At 37.1% G+C, this 20,057-nt stretch overlaps 2 protein-coding genes across 3 annotated transcripts; one reads left to right on the plus strand and one right to left on the minus strand.

The window, feature by feature from the left end:
• The first annotated feature begins 10,002 nt into the window (after window positions 1-10,002).
• Window positions 10,003-14,009, plus strand: scg2a (secretogranin II a). Its single transcript, XM_051129629.1, has 2 exons — window positions 10,003-10,125; window positions 11,924-14,009. The coding sequence occupies exon 2, from the start codon at window positions 11,931-11,933 to the stop codon at window positions 13,653-13,655; it is 1,725 nt and encodes a 574-aa protein (XP_050985586.1). The 5' UTR covers window positions 10,003-10,125; window positions 11,924-11,930; the 3' UTR covers window positions 13,656-14,009.
• ap1s3a (adaptor related protein complex 1 subunit sigma 3a) lies at window positions 14,007-19,725 on the minus strand. 2 transcript variants are annotated; one of them, XM_051129631.1, is made up of 5 exons: window positions 19,599-19,725; window positions 17,025-17,203; window positions 16,392-16,425; window positions 15,707-15,844; window positions 14,007-15,473 (listed from the first exon to the last, which is right to left on the minus strand). In XM_051129631.1, exons 1-5 carry the CDS (start codon window positions 19,599-19,601, stop codon window positions 15,438-15,440), a joined length of 390 nt encoding a protein of 129 aa, XP_050985588.1. In that variant the 5' UTR covers window positions 19,602-19,725; the 3' UTR covers window positions 14,007-15,437. The 2 variants fall into 2 exon arrangements, with proteins under 2 accessions (XP_050985588.1, XP_050985587.1); XM_051129630.1 differs by having other exon boundaries at window positions 16,392-16,500.
• Between the last annotated feature and the right edge of the window lie 332 nt (window positions 19,726-20,057).

Below are 20,057 nucleotides of genomic sequence, written 5' to 3' on the forward strand. Positions count from 1 at the left end.
TTGGCTGACTGACACCTGTGACCCCTCGCTGAGGTTACCGCCCACCTTTGTCACTATAACCACATGAACAGTGCAAACTGTGTTTTGAATGTGTGTTAGTTATTGATTTTGAATCAAAACAAGGAAGTTTCTCTATGATATGTGGTGCGTGTTTAATCAATACACACCTACTGAGTTATTAAAGCTGTTTGTCTCTGTATGTGTGTGTCTGTGTGTGGTTCCTCGGCTCTTTGATGTGAATAAAACCCTTGGGGAAATTATCTCTTTAACACCATCCTATTTCAACCTTAGAGAGAGACAACGACAACAGTCACAATTCGATCTAACAAATTTGTCAAAGCCTGGCGAGACAATTAACTTGTTGGAATGAAACGACACAAAAACAAAGTAAACTTGAATGTTATTTGGCCCTAAATGGAGGTTATACAAGAGTTGGATACCTGAGTATGGTGAAAGACTGTAAACTAAGAAAAATAATCATGAGTTATGGACTGAGCAATTACAATCTGGTTATGGAAACAAACATATATTGATAAAACTTCCTCACCAGCCATCCAAGTATGAGAAAATTAGGAGAAAATTCTATCTCAAAATTGTTTTTTCTGAGTTCAGAATTTAGACAACTGTAGACACGGTGTGATTTTGAAACATGCAGCTCTCATTTTTATTCAATGAAGTTTAAAGTTTAAGTTCAATAAAGCCGTTTGAAGCTTAATCATCAAGAAAATAAATTGATGCATCACGAATCGATAAATGATTCTGCATCAATTCTGAGATTTTCTGAATGCATCACTATTCTCTCTCGAATCAGTTCTGAGCTTAGTTTTTAACAGCAGATGGCACTGCGTGCTTTTGAAACAGCCGTACTCTGCTTGCTTCCAATTCCTTACACGCACTTGAACCTTAAAGTATGGAAGCCTGTTTCCGCCACTGAATAAAAAGCAAATAAAAAAAATTTTTCTGACTTTTTTTCTTGCAATTCAGACTTTTTTTCTCAGAATTGTGTGATATAAACTTGCAATTCTAAGAAAAAAAAGTCTGAATTGCAAGATGTAAGCTCGCAATTGCAAGAAAAAAGTCAGAATTGAGAAATATAAACTTGCAAGTGCGAGTTATAAAATGAGAACTGCGAAACATAAACACAATTCTAAGAATTAAACTAGTAAATCTAAGAAAAAAAATTAGAACTGCGAGATATAAGCTCACAATTCTGACTTTTTTTCTCAGAATTGCGAGTTTATATTTTGCAATTCTGACTTTCTAGCATGCAATTACAACTTATTCAATCAGAATTGTGATATAAACTCACAATTTGGAGAACATCAGTCTTTTTCCCCCTCAAAACTGGACTTTATCACTTGCAATTGCAAGTTTATATCTCACGATTCTAAGAAACAAAAACAGAATTGCAAGGGAAACAAGTCAGAATTCCAAGATATAAACTCACAATTCTGACTTTTTTTTTTCAGAACTGAGTTTCTATTTTGCAATTCTGACTTTATAACTTGCAACTGCGAGTTATTAAGTCAGAATTGCGAGGAATAAACTTGTAAGTCATAAACATATAAGTCTTTTATAAGTAGGTTTTATAATTTGGAATTGTGAGTTTATATCTCAATTCTGAGAACAAAATTCAGAATTGCAAGTTTGTATCAATTCTTAGAAAACAGTCAGATTTGTGAGATTAAAAGTCACAATAACCTTTTTTATTTTTTACAGAGTGGCGGAAATAGGCGTTCATATAAAATAATCATTCATAAAGGTCGAAAAGGTTGAAGCGAATTGCAAGGGTGTTCACAGTGGGCTGTGTCAAAGTCTCTTTAAGGCAAGTCATTTCACTCGGCGGCCATCTTTGAAACGCTTGCAGGCAAGTGCAGCTCCTATCTCTTTGAATGGAGAAACAACAAATTCTCCTAAACTGTTCACCAAGATTAAATTTCATATTTGAAATTACCAATGAAATCTGACAAGAACTGCCTCATAAATATATAGCAAACGGGAATTCTAACGACAGCTGTAGTGACGCGCTGACTTTACTAATCAACAATTGGCTCTTTCATTAAGAAGGCGGAGCTCTCCGGCCATAATGAGCGTTGCATCTTTCCCCATTCAAAACTATATGAGTGACAGGTCTTAGGTATTCTATAGTCTTTGACTGTGTTTACATTAATCTCATGTCACAAAAAGCGCTCTTCTTCGTGAGCATTTGAGTGTGCAGTTAAAAACTAGATTAGAGCGCCATCTGCTGTTAAAAACTAAGCTCAGAATCGATTCCAGAGAGAATCGCGATGCGTTCGGAAAATCGTACATTATTTTTTTTATATAATGTATGTGTATTTTAGCAATGCATTAAAATATCAAAACACTGTACCAACTACCTAGCAATGCTCTTAACAACAACGCAAACCATCCTAGCAACAGCACAGCATCACCCTGGCAACAATCTACAACCCTCTAGTTTGCTCGGTCAAACATTACTCAATAATCTAATTTGGTTCGTCATTGTCCCTTCACACTTGTGTTGCACTCTTCCTCTATCACCCTTTGTCTTTTCATTTTCTCTTTTTTCCTCATTAAAGCTTATTTAGATTCAGCCACACACACACACATCTGACCTATGAGTCATTGCTGGCAGCACTGCAAAACACTCTTCTATCCTTCCATCCTCTCTTTCTCTCTCTCTCTCTCCGTCAGACTGACGTTCTCTCTTGTTTCTGCTCCCTGTGAGCTCCTCCCAGCGTTCTGAGATTACCTGTCAATCACAGGGTCTTCAGAGGTCAGAAGTGCGTCACCAGTGACCGCCGTGTTTGCGTTCAATGGATATTTTAGTCGCAGCTCAGTTTTACGGCTCTTCTTCTCTTTTGCATTTTGTTGAGTGGTTTCCTTTCCATTTCTGATCCCCACAGGCTTCCCTGAAGCCACACATGGTCTTCTTACAACTGCTTATCTCTCTCAGAGCCTCGCTTCTTTTCTCTTTTCTTGTCTGCGAGGTGCGATAAAGAAAAGTGACCTTGTTATGAGAGGCAACAAAGAGAACCTATCTGAATGATCTCCAACGCATGATGCCTTAATAGTGTTTTCCTCCAGGTTGTACACTTGATGCCATTAAGTTGCAAGTGGCTCAAAGCAAACGTGACTTTCAATTCACCTTCTCCTTCAAATCAAATTGCATAAACAAATAAAGGAACGGTTCAGCCACCAATAAAAACCATTTACTCACCTCATGTCCTTACAAGTCTGTGAGTTTAGTTCTTCTGTGGAAGACAAAAGCTGATATTTTGCAGAAGTGTCCTGACCAATCTTTTCCATGCAACAAAAGAGGATGCTGAACAAAAAAAACACAAACTTAATTAAACACTACTGCAGCTCTCAAATTTATGTTCATCTACATTAAAATATGTTAAGACACATTGCATCAGATTTTACATTGATTTAAATGAACTGATCACAGTTTGATTGCCATTTTTCTTCTTTTGCATTTTAGGTTAACTATTTATCTAGCAATGGACAGAAATGGACAAGAAGTATAACCAAATGAATGGTGTTAGATTTAGATTGTTATCCCTTAAAATGCAGCAAATTTACTTTTTCTTTTGTCATGATGTAGTATTTTCCTGATAGCATTTGAACTGATTAAACCTCCATAATCTCAAACAGGAAGCTACTCTGCTTTTAATGACCGCGTAGGAGGCATCATGGGATATCGAGTCCATTTCAACAATGAAACCGATGGAAAAACTGATCAATAATTGAGATGAAGAGGAAGGAGAAAAAAAATAGAGACACACACAGGACTCGTTGGCTCAGATCAAAGTGATGATCTGCTGTTGTGTGTGCGTTGTGGAGGGGAAGTAATTAAATTGTAATGTGTGTTGATCTGTTTAGAGTCCCTCAGCAAACTGCTGGACTTTTCTCAAGATACCGAAACCAACAACCTTAATCCACACACATACTAAAACGCTAAACAAGATGGTAGAGGGGGAAAAGAAGAGAGAAACAGGAGGAAGTAATAAGAACAGAAAATTAACTGTCTAGAGTAGGTGACTGCTGACTCACAATTACTTGAGGTTATATAACCTCTATTGTCTCATATGTTTTTATTCCTTGTCCAATTTTAGCAGTTTAAAAATAATAAATAAGAGATTAAATCTTATAAATAAAAACTAATAATGCTCATAAATATTCAAAAGAAGCTGCATAATAGATAGTGAACTGCACATTATCACAAAAAAACAACAATCTGTCACAATAATTAAATGTTTATTTGCTGAATAAACAAATGTGGATGTGAAATCAAGTCAAAATTATATCTGTATGTGACCATAGAGCATAAAAGTCCATTACTCAATAATCTAAAGCAATCTAAAGTCCATTACATTGTATGAAATAATCGGTGTAGCCACAAGACAAACACTACAGCTAAATTACTGTCATATACTTATTTCTGAGGTAATCGCTATGTGCGAACGCAAGATGGTCCACGTTGCATTTGTATGAAACTAGAGATTGCATTAAATTATTACATGAAAATAGCGCCATTATTATTTCAGTTTGTATTAAGCGGCTAATACACAAGCCGCTTGAAGGTAAGCAAGGTTAGCAAAAACAGCGTAACCATGTGTACCTCAGGAAAGAAGGCCAGAGGCCTATTTTGATAGATGTCAATATAGGAAAGGCGCTTTTGTAGGAAAACAGGAAAATAAACATTTTGTTAAACCTACCGCCTATCAAATAATCTTTTAAGTCACTGACAAATTTGTATCAGGTAGGATACCGTTTACGGTACTACTTACTCAGTTCTGTGGTATCTGCAAACACCACAACTCTGACAGGAATTCAAACAGTCAAGGCTGTAATGTGATTAAATGTAAATGCATAATCAGGATCGTACTAAGATAATAAAATGCAATTTACAAATAAATAAACTTATGAGCACAACTGTGAATACACAAAAATGTACCCGAGAGAACTACTTTGGCATCTCTACTTGCATTCAGAGGCACACAACACTGTTCGCTCTGATAGACCGGAAATGTTTTGCGTGTGTCTCAGTGTGGGAGGCACGGTTTGATGCCCAGATACAACTGAGGATTCAGTAAAAATGAGGAGAACATTCGGTGCTGGGGGCCATGGGAAAACAGACAGCCAGAAAGGAGTGATGTTTGACAGATAAACAAACATAATCTCTCTCAAATATACAGAAAAACAAAAAATCTCACCAGTGTATCATGTTCTCAATCTCTCTGTTTGATACTGTACTGATATGAATGATGCCTCACATTGTTTCATGAGAACCCAAACCTAACATTAATTGTAGGATGTTCCTGTGATCTTTTGTGTTCGTCTATTTAAACAAGTTTATTTTCCTACACCGCAGAGGGAAATAAACACAACAAGACGTGTCACGCTGAGATGTGTCGATGCTGAAAGGTTGCACATGCACAAGTGTGTGATCTCCTGCGAAGAAGCATTCAGAGAAAACAAATGACAGGATTAAACAACAACAGACAGTGAGTGTGAGTTTGGATCTGTGTGTAGGTGGCTGGGACATGTGGAACAAAGCATAAACGAAAGGGAATAATATTTGACCCTGGAGCACAAAACCAGTCATAAGGGTCAGTTGTTTTGAAACTTCATGCATCATCTGAATAAATAAGCTTTCCATTGATGTATAGTTTGTTAAGATAGGACAAGATTTGGCCAAGGTGCAACTATTTGAACATTTGGAATCACTGACAAACACTGACAAAAATCACCTTTAAAGTTGTTCTAATTAAGTTCTTAGCGATGCATATTACTAAGCAAAAATTACGTTTTGATATATTTATAGTAGGAAATGTACAAAATATCTTGATGGAACATGATCTTAACTTAATATCCTAATGATTTTTGACCCATTGTTGGCTACAAATATGCCTGTGCTACTTATGACTGGTTTTGTGCTCCAGGGTCACATATATACTTTAAAGAAAGTGAAACACTCATTGATATAATTTCAACTCATTGACAGTAATGCACTTACAATGACTTGTTATCACTCTTATGGCTCTCAAACCATTGTGTAGTTATTTTAGAACAATGCTTTGCTCCATTAATATCCATTAAATGCAATTTCGTTTGAGTTGACACAAATTTTCTGTGGTAATCAGTAGAAATCAACTGGATGCTTCAATCTTTTAATGTACTTTACATCTCTGAAAATTCATTTTCATTTTTCTGTGCACCATCAGAATATTTCAGTGGGCAATTTAACCTGCTGTGCATTCTTAAAATGAAAACATTTTTTTTAATGTATCACATATCAAGCATTTGTTTCTGCTAATGTGCATGTTGCATTATGTATGTTAACCTGTTAAATTCATACAAACTGATGTAATGCATTCTTTAAACACTTGAAAACATCTCAAGATAATCAAGGCTTTATGCACTCCTGTGAAACTATGTAACATTTTGGTGGGGCACAATAAAATGTTATGAGAGCAGCATTTATCAAAAAATTAATAATTTGTCTCGCAAGACTGAAATATGTAGGCAATTTAGACACTGTGCTGTTCATGTCATCTGAACTTCCACCATCCACGAAGCAGCTGAATATAAAGCAGCACTCCAGCTTGAGGCCGTCTTGTACTGCACGTATGCACGTCACACACGGCTCATCCCCTCTGATCGGTGTGTGTGTGTGTGTCTTCCATCCTCTGTCAATATGATTTGTCCTCTGAAATATTCAATGCATCCGTCATGCTGTATTCAGAATCAGCCGGAGAACAAGCTGTTTTTAGCCTATAAACACACTTACATAACAAAAGAGGTAAATGGAGCACATTAACACAGGATGTCTACATGAATTGTTTACTGAAGCTGTAATGTGCAGGACACAGATGAAAATAAAGGTGCAGTAACAACAATGGTGCACCTGCTCACATACATACACGTGTTTGAACAGGATCGAGCTTTTAGGCACATACACTGATGTCAGAGCAATGATGAGAAGAGAAAACAGAAGAGATGAGAAGATAAAAGACTAAAAGAGATTAAATGAAATGAGATGAGAAGAGATCAGAAAAAACAAAAAGAGGAGAGAAGAAGAAGCGACAAGAAGAGAACAGATGATATGAGAAAAGAGAAGACAAGGGTTCCACGACTTCAAAAAGTAGATAAAAATACTATGGCTTTTAAAGTTTTGAATTGTTCTATAGGTTTTTATTTTCCATTAATGGGGAAGTTCAACTGAGAATCAATTTATCAGGAATCAAGTTAACTCGTACTTAAATTCAGTCATTTCCATTCATCTGTTCAGACAAAATCGGACAACATTTGTGACCCTGGACCACAAAACCAGTCATAAAGATCAGTTTTTCAAATTGAGACTTATACATCATCTGAAATCTTAATAAATAAGCTTTCCATTGATGTATGGTTTGTTAGGACAATATTTAGTCAAGATACAACAGTTTGAAAATTTGGAATCTGAGGGTGCAAAAAAAATCTAAATATTAAGAAAATCGCCTTTAAAGTTGTCCAAATTAAGTTCTTAGCAATGCATATTACTAATCAAAAATGGGGTTTTGATATATTTACAGTAGGAAATGTACAAAATATCTTCATGGAACGTGATCTTTACTTAGTATCCTAATGATTTTTGGCATAAAAGAAAAATATACATACAGTTGATGATTCCATACCAATTTTTGTGCAGATATTGCAATTTATGACAAATTTCAAAATGGCAGACACATGGTTCAACCAATCCTGACGAAACACATTTCCACAGATTCGACATGACCCAAGGAATCAATAGACACCAAGATTATGACTAACTGTTCAAACGTTATAAGGAAAAAATTCCATTTTTGGTATTTCATGACCCGTAGTTGGCACTGTTCCCAACTTTGGCATAAACCCTCAGCTTGTGGTATTGATGAAGTGAACCAAATTTCATTTCAATTGATCAAAGTTTGGCTGAGGTACAGCCTCTTAACCAATTATAGGTCAGCTTTCACAAGTTTGTGATGTCAGAACAAAGATAAATATCAAAAATCTGTCTCAGTCAAAAGATCATCTGAGCCACTTTTTGTAAGAATTGGACCAATTTTGAAGGCGGAGTATCGAAAAAACAAAATAGCCACTACTGGAGTCCTAATGTTAGATATTTAATGTGATCACCATGTGGAGAGTAATCAGATGTAGTAAGTTTAAGTTTTTAATTTTTCAAAAGTGAATTTTTGAACTGGTGGTGGCACTATAGAGTTGGTCCTAGAGACCCCAAATTTGGTCAGGTCACTGTTCATTACCATCACTACAAGTGTGCCAAATTTCATCATTTTCCTACTTACTGTTCATAGGGTTGCCATTGACTCTAATTGGGGAAGAAGAAGAAGAAGAAGAAAACCAATGAATATAATATGAGACAAGAAGGGGAAGCAAGTGATGGCATGAGATGTGAAAAGAACACAAGAAAAGAAAAGAACACAAGAAGAGATTAGACAAGATGAAAAGCGATTACATGAGATAAGACAAGAATAGATTACATGAGATGAGAAAAAACAAGAAGAGAAAAGAAGATAGGAGATGAGATGAGAAGATAAACGAAAGGCAAGAAAAGATGAAATGAGAAAAGAAGAAATGAAAAGATAAGAGAAGAGATGAGAAAAGAGAACAGAAAATATGAGAAGAGAAGAGAAGACATAAGAAGGTAAAAGTGAAGACGAGCAAAGATTAAATAAAAAGCAAACAAAATAAGCGATGAGATGAGAAGATAAACAGCCGATATGAAATTAGAAAAGAGAAAAGAACAAATAAGAGAGGAGAAAACACGAAAACAATAGGAAAGAAGAGAAGAGCTGACAGGAGAAGAAAGAATAGAGAACAAACAAAGACACAAGAGGAGAAAAGAAGAGAGGAAGAAAAATGAGAAGAGTCAAGTCAGGCGAGACTTGATGTGATTAAAAAGGTGAGATGAGAGGAGAATAAATGCTTGATTGTAGCTGTGACACAAAGAGCATCATCACGCTGAACTCTGTGTGTGTGTTTCTATACTCAGAGAGGTTTTGAATGAGACTGTGAATGCTAGTCGGCCACCCACAGCAGCAGAGTGCATTTCTGAATGAACGAGATCTCCCTCCTACCGGCTCCTGACACACTGCCAAACACGCGCTCACTTCAGAAAACCAGCCGCCAGCCGCCCAGAACCAGAGCCAACAGCGGCCAGCCCCATCCCAGACACACGCCATGTCACTTCCCATCAAAACACCAACTCCATTCCTGTCTTCCTCTCCATCAGTCCCTGTCTCACACGTCTCTCCCTCCTCTGCGGCTCTCCACTGGTGACTCATCGCTCGCCAGACGCTTTACAGATGAAGTCAAATCAACAAGAAACTCGCAGCCAGCCATAAGAGAAGCATGTGTGCATGTGCTTTCAGCTTACCCTACCTCATTTTCAATATGCTTAAAGGATTAAATTGCTTTTTTGGCAACGGCACCGACTTTATATAAAAAACGAGGTAACTGGGCGCATGAATCAAAAGCAAAGTACCATCGCTCTTTAGCGATCAACTACTATCATAATATCACAATTAAACTCAAGAGCTGCACTTTACATGAAAAGAGAAGCTCATAATGAGTGGGTTTTGTCTTCACCAGAGGCCTTTGGCACTGAAACCTCTAATCAGGCTCTCTTGTGCTTCCTTACAAAGAAATTACTATGGTAACCACCAAAATATACTACAAAATTCCAACTTCAACTAATCAAACTGAAGCCATAGTGAAAAGTTCATTGCACTTACCATTGTAAATCTAATCTAATGATAAAAACAGGTGCATAATAAGACGAATTCTAGGTTCATGCATGCATGAAATCATTCGTTTTGAGTTTGGATGCCAAATAAATAACCTTGAATTGCCTGGAGTGCATGTGTATGTGTGTGTGTGCATGTGTGGCCGGTTTTGCGTATGTTGTTTCAGTGACGCACGAATCAGGTGGCGTCTCTTATAACGGGCGGAGCTGTCCGCGGTGCTGACGAGAGAGAGACTCCGCGTTTGTGCTCACGGTGCAACCCAGCCATAAACATACCGAGAGCGATGCGCAACGCACTCACGACTCCTTGTTAAAACAGACCGAGAGCAAAGGTAAGATGGTTTTTGCTTTGAAACACTCATTTGTGCACTCTTTAGGGCGGAATGCATCACTTAAATCTGATTGTCTCTTTAGAAACGCGTACTCTTTGTTTTATATATCAGCAACCTGCTGCGCGCAACGTCCATAAACAGCTGAAAAAACCTGATTAATAAAAGTTCGACCGCTTTTAATATGAAAACCTTTTTTTAGTTTCTCGCACAACTGGTATTTTTAAAGCGCATCTGTGTTTATTTAAGAATGGTTCAAATCGTTAATTAAGAACGCTAAAAGCAAACAATAAAAATCTAATGGAAAATGTCCAAGTTGAAGTTCTACCTACTACATTCCCACTTAAAAATAAGTATAAGCATCTAACAGATTGAAGTAAGCAGGATGTCGTGCTCCGGGGCTTTCTCCTCCTCTACGTTTGACGGCACTTTGCGGTTCAACAGCAGTGCGGATCCTCGCACGGTCTCCCGTAGCAACGGGGTATGACTCATTTAGTCGCGGCAGCAATTTAGAAACTAATGAGATTTTCAGCGCAGGCTCTCTGAGTGCTCCGCAAACACTCATCAACAGGCTTTCAACAGATGTCAGAAAGAGAGAGAGATGCAAACAGAGCGAGACCTGCGGTGGTCAATTAAGCATTGTAAACAAGACAGCAATAAGTGATCAAGGGTAGGTCTTTGTGGGAAGATAAAGGAGTAGGTAATGTGAAAATAACTATTCTGTCAACATTTAATCATGCAAGTAATTCCAAACCTGTATGGCTTTCTTTCTTCTGTGGAATTCAGTAGAAGGTATTTTGAACAACTTTTTTGCCTATATATTGAAAGTCAATGGGGTCCAAAACATCACTGGACCACACTGACTTTTATTGCATGGATAAAAAATCTTTTTAAAAGTACATAACCATGCCAATTTTTGACCCTGGACCACAAAACTAGTCATAAAGGTCAATTTAATGAAATTGAGATGTATACAAGATCTAAAAGCTGAATAACTAAGCTACAACTATTTGAAAATGTGGAATCTGAGGGTGCAAAAAAATCAAAATATAGAGAAAAACTTAATATCGTAATGATTTTTGGCATAAAAGAAAAATCAATAATTTTGACCAATACAATGTATTTTTGGCTATTGCTACAAATATGCTACTTAAGACTGATTTTGTGGTCCAGGATCACATATTCATCTATAGTCATAACGACCTTTATAGCTGAACCTTTTTCAAAGAACCTTTTCTGCATTTGAAAGTTTCCAATAAAAGTTGCCAATAAAGGACACTATTAAAAATAAAGGTTCTTTATTGGCATCGATTGTTCCATAAAGAACCTTCAACATCCATGGAACCTTTTAAATGTAGAAAAGGTTCTTTGTAGTCGAAAAAGGTTCTTTAGATTTTTAAAATGTTCTTCAAAATGGCTCTTTTAAGAACTTTGGGGAACCAAAAATGCTTCTTTGGCATCACTTTAAAAACACCCTTTTGGAACCTTTATTTTTAGTGGTAAACAGGTTTGGAACGACGACTGTTAGTTGTATATGTGTGTGTGCATGTGTTGCAAAATGTACAAAAGCTATCTCTAAGGTTATTCCATTTTTAAAAGGTACATCTTTGTACCTCTAAATGGTACTAAATTTGCCCCAGTACTTTAAAGGTATATTTTAGTACCTAAAATGTACATTATAGTACCAAAATGGTACATTTAATACCTATTTTGAAAGGGTACCACCCCAGTGAAACCGTTTGTACCTTTTTCATGAAAAATTGTCTCTGACTCACCATCTCTCTCTCCCTCCCTCTCTCAGGTAAAACATGTCGTCATCATCTAGATGCTGCGCAACAGGGGTGTTCGTCCTCCCCTCGCTTCTTCTTCTGCCCCTATTTCTTTCTCTCGTTTGTGGAGTTCGAGGGGCCACACTAAGAGAGCATCGCCTGAGCGGAAGTGAACCCGTGTCTTACGGACCCGCGTCTCAAATGCGTCCTCCTCCGAGTGCCGAGATGCTCAGAGCTCTCCGCTACATCCAAAGCCTCAGCCAGAGAACCCCACCTGATGACGAGGGCCAGCAAGACACTTCAGACGACATGGAGAGCGTTCGCTCCATGCTACAACTGTCAGCTCCTCCCCGAATGGAAGAAAGCAAGGAAGAGAAAGATAAAACTCAAGAGTTGCTGCAAGCGGTGCTTACCACGCTACAGCAGACTGAGGAGCATATGGTGCCTCAAAAGACCTCCCAGAAGGTCTTCACACCATCTCAACCTCGTTACACCATCCACCCCTTTACAAGAGCAAAGGAAAAACTAGAAGTGGAACCTTCGGTTGAGAATTACGGAACGACCTCATGGAGCAATCCGGAGAGCCGGAGGCGGCAACGAAAGTTCCCACTTATGTATGAGGACGAAGAAGATCAGGAGCAGCCTCTCAAACGTACCAACGAGAATGCAGAAGAACAGTACACACCTCAGAAGTTGGCGACTCTTCAGTCTGTGTTTGAGGAACTGAGTGGAATCTCAACTAAGGCCAACAGCAAACGGGAGGATGGTGAAGAAGATGATGATAATGATAACGACTTGTACAGACAGAGGAAGATGGTCCTGGAGGACATCATGGGAACTGATGAATGGGCACCACTGGAGGAACAAACAGAGACTGATGAAGAACAAAGAGAGAGGCATGGGTTTAATCGCAACCTTGCGGATGATGAGCAAGAGGAGGACGAGGAAGAAGATGAGGTCAAAAGATCCAACCAACCTGTTTGGTTCCGGAGAGGAAAAGAGGAGGAGCCTGAGGACATCGCAAAGCTCATGGACTACTATCTTCTGCAAATCCTAGAAAAGCAAGAGCAGGAGCAGCAGAAACGACAAGAGGCTAGTAAGAGCGAGCAAGAAAGCGACCGAGAGGTGGAGAAAAAAGATGTGGATGAAGACGAGGATGAAGAGGAGGATGAGAAAGAAGAGAGGGAAATTAAGCCCATGCACAATACATTTTCCCAGATAATTAAAATCTCACAGAAGCTAGGAATCCCACCCGAGGAAGTTCTTGAGCTTCTCCAAAACGAGAAACAGAAGGATTTATTCGGAATCCCAATGAAGTCACGTACTCCGTACGTAAACGCTCGCAAGACCTTCGCCGCAGCACCTCACCGACAGCCACTTGAGACATCAGTTGCCCAGGACATAATGAACATCCTTGAGCTGGTAAACGCAGTGCAACAAAACCGACAAGCGCGACCGAAAACATCAAGTTACTACGAGAGGGAAGCCAGCAGGGATGATTATGACGATACCGCCGGCGAGGAAGACGAACTTGCTAATTACCTAGCGTCGGAAATGTTCGCGCATGGACAGAGACGTGCACGTGAGGAGGATCAGCCTGACTACTTCGAAAAAAGCGCGCCAGAAAAAAGACCCGCGAAACACGAGACCGCAGCGGCGGGATTAGACAACAACACAATGCTGCAAATCCTGCGGTATTTGGATCCGGAGAGCGACGATGTTGACGAAACAGACTCTGAGGGGAAAACTGTCCCTGAAATGTAGATGTGTAGATAACGATTATATTAATTGTTTGAAGTTTGTCATATAATAAAGTATTTTGAAACAAATATATCCCCTAATTGCGTTTAGTCAATGTAGTGCTCCAGCTTTTCTCATTTCTTGTTCTGTATAGTGAAAATAAAAAGAGTATTTTAGTAAAACCGATGAATTTGTTTATTAGTTAGTGAACAGAACTATGTAAATAGTCGCCGGCTTTACCTCTTTAACATATGAACACACACAGATTTTCTCCTTCTTATCGACGCCAGTTATGTTTTCAGTCAGTCAGTATCTTGTGCGTGTGATGAGGTCATGTGTGACGTGGCAGAGGTAAATAAAGCATTTGTTCACACCATGGTCCTCTGTGTAGTGTTTCTCTCACTGCCGAGTAACCTCTGCAGCCTTTGCATAACATAAAATCTTGTTTTGTTTTGGTTTTCGGTGACTGGTTTCTGTAACGTGCAACCCGAAATGCATTTACATTTATAAATACATATTAAAATGCATGTATAGAATAAGCTGTATTTATGCTATTACAAACATTCTCAGAAAAAAGTCTCAACTGTTAATAAAATGCATTTTATTATTTAATTAAAAAAACAATAAAAAACATTCCAGATTTGGGTATTCCAGCTTTGCCAGTCCTTGCAACACACTTCAGATTTTAAATATTTTTTGTCAGTTTCAGTTAAATCTAATATTTGTCTGGGAGTTACTGACTGATTGTCTGCACACAGAGAAAAATCAGAATAAAATTTACTTCATTGTGCACAATGAACAGAAACCAAATGACTAATTTCACAGTGTTGTCACACAATACTTACCAAGGCTGCATTTATCTGATCAAAAATGCAGTAAAAACAATTATACTGTGACATATTATTACAATTTAAAATAACTGTTTTCTATTTGAATATATTTTAAAATGTAATTTATTTCTGTGAAGCAAAGCTGAATTTTCAGCATCAAAACTCCAGTCTTCATTGTCACATGATCCTTGAAATCAAGAACTGCATTTATTTGAAATATAAATCTTTTTTATCATTAGAAATGTCTTTACTGTCACTTCTGATCAATTGAATGCATCCTTGATTAATAAAAGTATACATTTCTTTAAAATATATATGTGATCCTGGCCCACAAAAACTGGTCATAAGGGTCAATTTTTTGAAACTGAGATTTATACTTCATCTAAAAGCTGAATAATTAAGTTTTCATTGATGTATGGTTTGTTGGTATAGGATAAAATTTTGGCCGAGATACAACTATTTGGAAATCTCAAATCTGAGGGTGCAAAAAAAAATCAAATTTAAAGTTGTCCAAATGAAGTTTTTAGCAATGCATATTACTAATCAACAGTTAAGTTTTGATATATTTATGTTAGGAAATTTACAAAATATCTTCATGGAACATGATCTTTTCTTAATATCCTAATGATTTTTGGCATAAAAGAAAAACTGATCATTTTGACCCATACAAATGTATTTTTGGCTATTGCTACAAATATACCCATGCTACTTAAGACTGGTTTTGTGGTCCAGGTTTACATATATATACTGACTCCATTAGTGTATCCCTCCCTGATTGTCTAAAACCAAATGTGTTACATTTGACATTAAAATCCAATAATTTAATAATAGTACTCTCACTCAAACTGAAATTCTTAGTTGTGTTGCCAATCCAGTGTTGTGACTTTGTATGGAAGCTCAATTAAATAAATTCAGCATATGAAGTTCTTGTTATTGTGTCTTTGAGGACTGAAGTGATGGCTTGAAGATGTTCCTTTTAGTATGTGGGTTTGCTTATATACTCCTCCATCGTCTGTCAAAAGATAAAGACAAAACACAATGTCTGATCTGTTATATTTGAGTAGTGCAAGTATTAAATACATATATTCATGAGGTTTTAACATTCATGTAATTTATTTGAAATACAAACAGCCGAGCAGACAGGATCAGGCTGTGTACATATTGTACAAACACATCTGTGAAAACATGATGAATCACCACCTCAACAAGCTTGTGTGTGTGTGTGTGTGTGTGTTTGTGTGTCACCTCCTGAAGAGAATCTGCTTCCTCCATCGATTTGGCCACCGACACTTTAGATGTTTCCTGCACTTCTCCACCAATAACAAACTCATCGAAGATAAAGTAAGCCTTCTCAAAGTTAAAAATAATGTCTAATTCACACACCTGGAACACACGCAAACAGATACAGATGGCAAAAACATGACTCATGAGATTCAGAGAACACATTAACATGCTCTTAATGACATAAAAATCTTACTAAGAAGATGAGTAATATTACGCTGAACTATATACACCACACCATTCAAAAGATCAAGGTCGGGAAGATTTGTTAAAGCTTTTGAAAGTGTCTTTTAACATTAAGGCTGCATTTATTTGATCAAAAATACAGTAAAAACAGTAAAATTGCAAGAAAATATTATAATTTAGAAGAATAGTTTTCTATGTGAATATATGGTAAAATGTAATTTATTCCTGTGATCAAACTTTGATTTTCAGCATCTTTACTCCAGTCTTCAGTGTCACAGGATCCTTCAGAAATCATTCTAACATGCTGATTTGCTGCTCAAGAAACATTTTTGATTATTATCAATGTCAAAAACGTTTTTTTTTGTCTTTTTTTTACTTTTAATCATTTGAATGCATCCTTACTGAATAAAAGTATGAATTTCTTTAAAAACTCAAAATAAACTCTATCGTTTTGCAAACTTACGTTGCCAAAGTACTGATCCAGCAGCTCGACGTATCTGTGCAGAAGTTCCAGTGTGAGCAACTCATTGTCGTCTTGTTCCAAACCACAACAGAAATACAGACTCGCATACCTGAAGGACAGAGGTCAGAGGTCAATGTCACTGGGTTATGAGCTGCTTTGAGTGACTAAATGTTTTTACATACAACACACACAATCATAGGCTGGTCCAGGATCAGTACAAGCTTAAAAATACACATTTTCACTGCTTCTTTTAAGCAATCAAGAACCACATTTGTCTGAATAGAGTTTTTAAAGGAAACTTTTCAAGTAAAAGTTGTCCTATGGAATCGAATTAAGTTTTGCAACCAGTGTGTATTGCCACTATGCAAACTTCCTTTAAATTTAGGACAAAAATACAATAACACTAATGCATCATGTTCAAAATACAGTGTTTGACTAAGTCAAATTATGATAACTTAAAGTGCACAGATCTAGAAAGGTGCATGCAGACAGACTGTAAATGCACTGTAATGCTTTAAGGCTCAATGGCTGATCATTAACTTGGGTCAAAGGTCGAGGTAATTATTCTATGGGAGAAAGCGGCAGCGTCGGAAAGTTACAGAAAGCACATGCGATAAGAAGGTGACCTCTGACCTCCTGTACACGATCTTCAGATCCCTCCACTGCAGGAAGTTGCAGGCCTTGGGCGGTCGCACCAGCACCATTTGCGTGACGTCTCTTATGATCTTCTTCTTCTCGCGATCGCTGAGAGCCGTGAACCATTTCTGCAGCCGCAGTTTCCCCTGACGACTGAACAGCAGCAGGAAACGCATCTACAGCGGAGACATAAATTCATTTGCATTCCTGAAAATGTCTGAAAGCTTCATTAAAGTGCTTTTGGGAATGTGAATACAGCACAAAACACATACAGATAAAATACTACATGCTTTGTCATGGTCAGAATGTCAATCAACGCAGGACTATCGCAGTTAAAGTTTAACTAAGAGTAATAATAAGGGGAAAATGTGTGCTGACACACACACACACTTTTCCAGTAGCACAAACTGTCAGTGTTTTACAGATACACTTAAAACACAGAGAGTCCGCGGTGAACATAAGACTCCTCACCGAGATCCCAGTGGGAATCTGTGTTTGACATTTTAGGCCTGTTGCCAAGAGCCTGCCTCACTGTTACCACCAAACACACACACACACACACACACACATTGAACATGGTTAAATAAAAACATACCTTAGACCATTATTGCAATTACTTATATTACTTAGTAAATCATATGTGACCCTGGACCGCCAAACCAGTCTTAAGTAGCATGGGTATATTTGTACATTGTATGGGTCAAAATAATTGATTTTTATTTATAAAAATGTTTTTTTGCCAAAAATCAGGATATTAAGTATGTATGTTCCATAAAGATATATAATATATCAAAACTTAATTTTTGATTAGTAATATGCATTGCTAAGAACTTCATCTGGACAACTTTAAAGGCATTTTTCTCAACATTTTGATTTTTTTGCACCCTCAGATTCCACATTTTCAAACAGTTGTTTTTCTGACAAAATATTGTCCGATCCTAACAATCAATGCATCAATAGAAAGCTTATTTATAAATCTCAATTTCAAAAAATTTACCCTTATCACTGGCTTTGTGGTGCAGGGTCACATATATATATTAGGGCTCACGATTAATTGTGATCAATCGCACGCAAAATAAAAGTTTGAGTTTGCCTAATATATGTGTGTGTACTGTGTGTAATTATTATGTATATATAAACACATTAATGTACATATGTAGGAAACATTTACAAGAATATGTATTTATTATCATTTTTATAGAATTTATATTATATATAAATAAAATTATTTTGAACATTAATAATATATTTCTCTTAATTATACACTGATTTGTATTTATATATACATAATTACACAGTACACACACATATATGTGACCCTGGACCACAAAACCAGTCTTAAGTCCCTGGGGTATATTTGTAGCAATAGCCAACAATACATTGTATGGGTCAAAATTACCGATTTTTCTTTTATGCCAAAAATCATTAGGAAATTAAGTAAAGTTCATGTTCCATGAAGATATTTTGTAAATTTCCTACTGTAAATATATCAAAATGTAATTTTTGATTAGTAATATGCATTGCAAAGAACTTAATTTGGGAAACTTTAAAGGCAATTTTCTCAATATTTTGATTTTTTTGCACCCTCAGATTCCATATACTGAAATAGTTGTATCTCGACCAAATATTGTTTTCTATCCTAACAAACCATACATCGATGGAAAGCTTATTTATTCAGCTTTCAGATGATGTATAAAGCTCAATTTCGAAAAATTGACACTTATGACTGGTTTTGTGGTCCAGGGTCACATATTAGGCAAACTTTTACCCACACACACACACACACACTATAACACAATTAATCAATAGAATTTTTAAGAGTATATATTAGTAATTTATATATTTATCGCACACACTTAAACAGAGATCAGTTATATTTTAAATACAATTATAATATAAATAATATAAATAATATTCATATGCATTTTTAAATCCTAAATTCTGGATAATATATAAAAAGCAGGTAAAAAATAAAACAAAACAAAAAAAAACTTATGCATGCCAAGGTCTTGGGTTCAATTCTCAGGGACCTCACATTTTGCAAAAACGTTTATCCTGAATGCATCTATTAAATGCATGCTAAATTTAGCATAACTAAATAAAACTGTTTTTTAGAATAAAAATTACTGCACTGATCAATTTTCCCTTAACAACCTCTTAAAATGAAATACAGTTTACATAGATACATTCGTGTGTTTCTTATTTGAAATGCGAACCTGAAAATGCAAATGGGTATTTTTAACCAAGAAAAGAGATAAAAGCAACAAATGCACCTTTGTCTTTTTGACACGAGGAAATACAAATGTCCCTCTTATCAGCAACAGAACAGTGTGTGTGTATGTGTGTGTGCAGTAAAACACAACAAAGGGTCAAATATAAGGACAGATCTCAGACAAACAGCTCTACAGAAGAGAAAACACAAAAAACAAAGCTCTATCTGACCTCCGTCTGACACTCGGATTCGTGTCTTAATAGTTTTGACCTGTCTGAGATTTGAACGCAAGAAAACGACAGCAACATTAACGAGAAGAGAATACATGAGGAGAAGCAGGTGCACAGTTGTGACCTCACCATCCTGAGACTCCCGGACTCCCACAGATCCTAAACGAGCCTGCGTGGACCGGCGCACGGGTTCATGTCCAGTTGATAAGGGCGCGTCCCAGCAGCTCAGCCGGGACAGTCTTACCTCGCCCCGGTGTTGTTGTGTTTCTGCTCGTGCACAGGTGTGAACCAATCACAGGCGCGATCGGATAGCGGGGGTGGGGCCGAGATCTGCGCGCGTCTGTACGTGCTTCACACCTGCAGGCTTTACCTGGTCAGGTGTAGCGAGAACATTCTTTCCGCTCCAGTAGATTCTCCTGAGATATTTTTTAAATACAATTTGATAATTATTAATTCGGTATGACTGACACCCTTGTGACCCAGCCAACAAAAACAATAGCATCTAATTATATTACGAGCACTAAAAATGCTGTAATGTAAAATGTGTTTAATTGCCTCCTTTTAAGTGTATCCCACAGAAAAAAATCA

Source organism: Labeo rohita, chromosome 15, assembly GCF_022985175.1.
Source record: "Labeo rohita strain BAU-BD-2019 chromosome 15, IGBB_LRoh.1.0, whole genome shotgun sequence".
Classification (NCBI taxonomy): Eukaryota; Metazoa; Chordata; class Actinopteri; order Cypriniformes; family Cyprinidae; genus Labeo; species Labeo rohita.

What these genes read in the sequence shown, in the direction of transcription:
- scg2a (XM_051129629.1), top strand. Translation starts at nt 11,931, where the DNA reads ATGTCGTCATCATCTAGATGCTGCGCAACAGGGGTGTTCGTCCTCCCC.
- ap1s3a (XM_051129630.1), bottom strand. An exon ending in CTGAAGATCGTGTACAGGAG is followed by an intron (nt 16,501 to 17,024) that starts GTCAGAGGTCAC and finishes TCTGTCCTTCAG; the next exon opens with GTATGCGAGTCTGTATTTCT. An exon ending in TGGATCAGTACTTTGGCAAC is followed by an intron (nt 15,845 to 16,391) that starts GTAAGTTTGCAA and finishes CGTGTGTTCCAG; the next exon opens with GTGTGTGAATTAGACATTAT.